General features: G+C 37.5%; 1 protein-coding gene across 1 annotated transcript in view; it reads right to left on the minus strand.

Moving 5' to 3' along the window:
* Nucleotides 1–2,500, minus strand: part of LOC135208171 (uncharacterized) — an 87,299-nt gene that overhangs the window by 28,017 nt on the left and 56,782 nt on the right. Inside the window, exons 7-8 of the mRNA XM_064240308.1 lie at nt 427–576; nt 77–272 (exon numbers count right to left, since the gene is read on the minus strand). Of these exons, the coding sequence (XP_064096378.1) occupies nt 77–272; nt 427–576 (346 nt within the window). The remainder of the gene's footprint in view (nt 1–76; nt 273–426; nt 577–2,500) is intronic.

Raw genomic sequence — 2,500 nt, forward strand, 5'->3', positions numbered from 1 at the left:
ATACATGTCATTTTCGTTAGGATCTAAGATAACACCGATAACATTTAGTGGATCACCTTTTCCTCGATCAACTAACGGGATGGGAATTGTCACGTTATCTCCTGGGTTACCTGGGACATGTTCTACATGACTACGTTTGACCATGCTCTCAGCTTGAGTTAACTGACCAGCTGCTGCTCTGGGCCGTTGAAGTGCTATGTCTTCTTGGAGCTCATAAAGTCTTCCTTGAGGATTCTGGCCACAGGGTGGACTGTCTGGATAGGCAGAGCCCTCTGATTAATAACAAATGAAAACATTTAACAAATGGTGATAGACTTGCTATGTGGTTTGGAACTTAACCAAATTAGTTATCAGTTACCTTTTATAATTGTGTGTGTGTGTGTGTGTGTGTGTGTGTGTATTAGTGATTGAAGAGAGTATCACTACCTGGCTGAGCGAAGTCCTCTGGCGAGTCATTTGGAGGAGTAGAGCATTCAGGTGAATCGTCTGGATGATCCATGCACTCAGTTGGATCGTCCGGAGGGTTTGTGTAGTCAGGTGAATTGTCTGGAGGTTTCGTGCTCTGAGGTGAATTGTCTGGAGGGTTCGTGCATCAGGTGATTCATCTGGAAGGTTCGTACACTCGGGTGATTCGTCTGGATGAGTAGAGTCAGAGGGGAACTGTAAGCTCAAAGTAAATCCTCTTCAGTGATCATTGTCTTCAAAACTTCTGGAAGTGCAGTTGAGCGTAGAGCTACTCTGGCCTCAACACCAAAGAGTGCTTTGTATGGGGATTGTTTGATTCCAGAATGGTAACTGGTGTTCTTTTGGAACTGCACAAACCTGAGTCCCATAGGCCAGTCACTTGTATCATTATTCCCTAACCATGAAATAAGCATGTCTTTTATATCACAGTTAAGGTTTCAACTCATCCCTGGCTCTGTGGATGCCTTGGTTTACCATGAACGATCAACAGGTCTGGCCAAAGTAGTTTGAGTTCCGAGATAACCAATGTTGTAAATTCACTACCATTATCACTTTGCAGAATTTCAGGGGCTTCGAACATTACAAATATGTCCATTAGCTGGAATGCAACCTCAGCTGCTCTCTTTGAAGTTAAGGGATGCAATATGCAACACTTTGTTAGCTGATCTTGGTACACCAAGGTCCACTTGAGCTCGTTAACCGTAGTCCTTAGATAAAATCGGTTTGACAGTAACACCCTTCTTAGCACATCTCTTTCGTTTCTTTTGACACTGAACACACACAAATTTGAACAGTTCTACAATATATCTCGTTATGTTCGCATATCTTGACAATTCTTTAACCATTTTGTCTCTGCCGCCATGGCCCGTAGCAATGTGAGCACGTTTCATTGTTTCAAACATATCCTCAACGGTTCTTGAGTTTAATCCTTCCGCTTTTTATCAACTTTTCAACACCACCATACTGAAGAACTTCATAGCATCCAAGGATGTAATATTGCCGATTTGATCTATTTTTTGCAGATGCTGCTACTCTGAGTTCCACTGTCAGATTGTAGTACTCAAGTCCAGTCAGTATTAATGACTTTGAGTCCGAGTTTTTCTTTAACATCACTTTGTCGTAAAACTGTGTTTCTTGGGAACACGCCATATCTTCTATAAACGAAGTGAACCTCACAGAAGGATAATGCCAGGGAGGGACAAGACCAACACACAACTGCTCCAGCTAGCTAGCACACACACGCACACTGTTGCGGGTTCGTTATTGTTGTTGTTCAAGATTAAGCGGGGTTGGGGATTTGCGACCCGTAGCAGGATCATTTCAGTCAATATGCCAAGAAAATCTATCAAAATTTTAGTCACTTTGTAAATTGTCTGCGATTTTTAGCTGATTTATAAACTGACTGGGTGAACCAGGCAATTCACAAACTGCCTGAAAAAATCAGTCACTTTACAAATTGTCTGGATTTAGATATTGACTGTAACATATATATATATATATATATTATATATATATATATATATATATATATATATATATATATATATATATATATATATATATATATACATATATATATATATATATATATATATATATATATATATAGATATATATATATATATATTATATATATATGTATATATATATATATATATATATATATATATATATATATATATATATATATATATATATATATATATATAAGGGCGTCTGTGACTACATTTAACTTGCCTTCTATATATCTGAGCTTTGCATCAAAGTCTCTGATAGTTAAGAATCATAAAGCTCTTTTGGGTGACAGATCGGGCTTATTAAAAAGATCCAATAATGGCTTATGGTCTGTAAGAACTTTTACTTTATTCCCCATTAGCAACATTTTGAAATTAACTAAACTTGATACTGTTGCAAAGGTTTCCTTACCTACAGAAGCCATTAATCTTTCATTGCTGCCCTTTGTTCTAAATTTCTTACTAAAGTAGGCAATTGGATGGAATTTTCCATCAAATTTTTGCATAAGGGAAGCACCTAT

Source organism: Macrobrachium nipponense, chromosome 35 (assembly GCF_015104395.2).
Source record: "Macrobrachium nipponense isolate FS-2020 chromosome 35, ASM1510439v2, whole genome shotgun sequence".
Lineage (NCBI taxonomy): Eukaryota > Metazoa > Arthropoda > Malacostraca > Decapoda > Palaemonidae > Macrobrachium > Macrobrachium nipponense.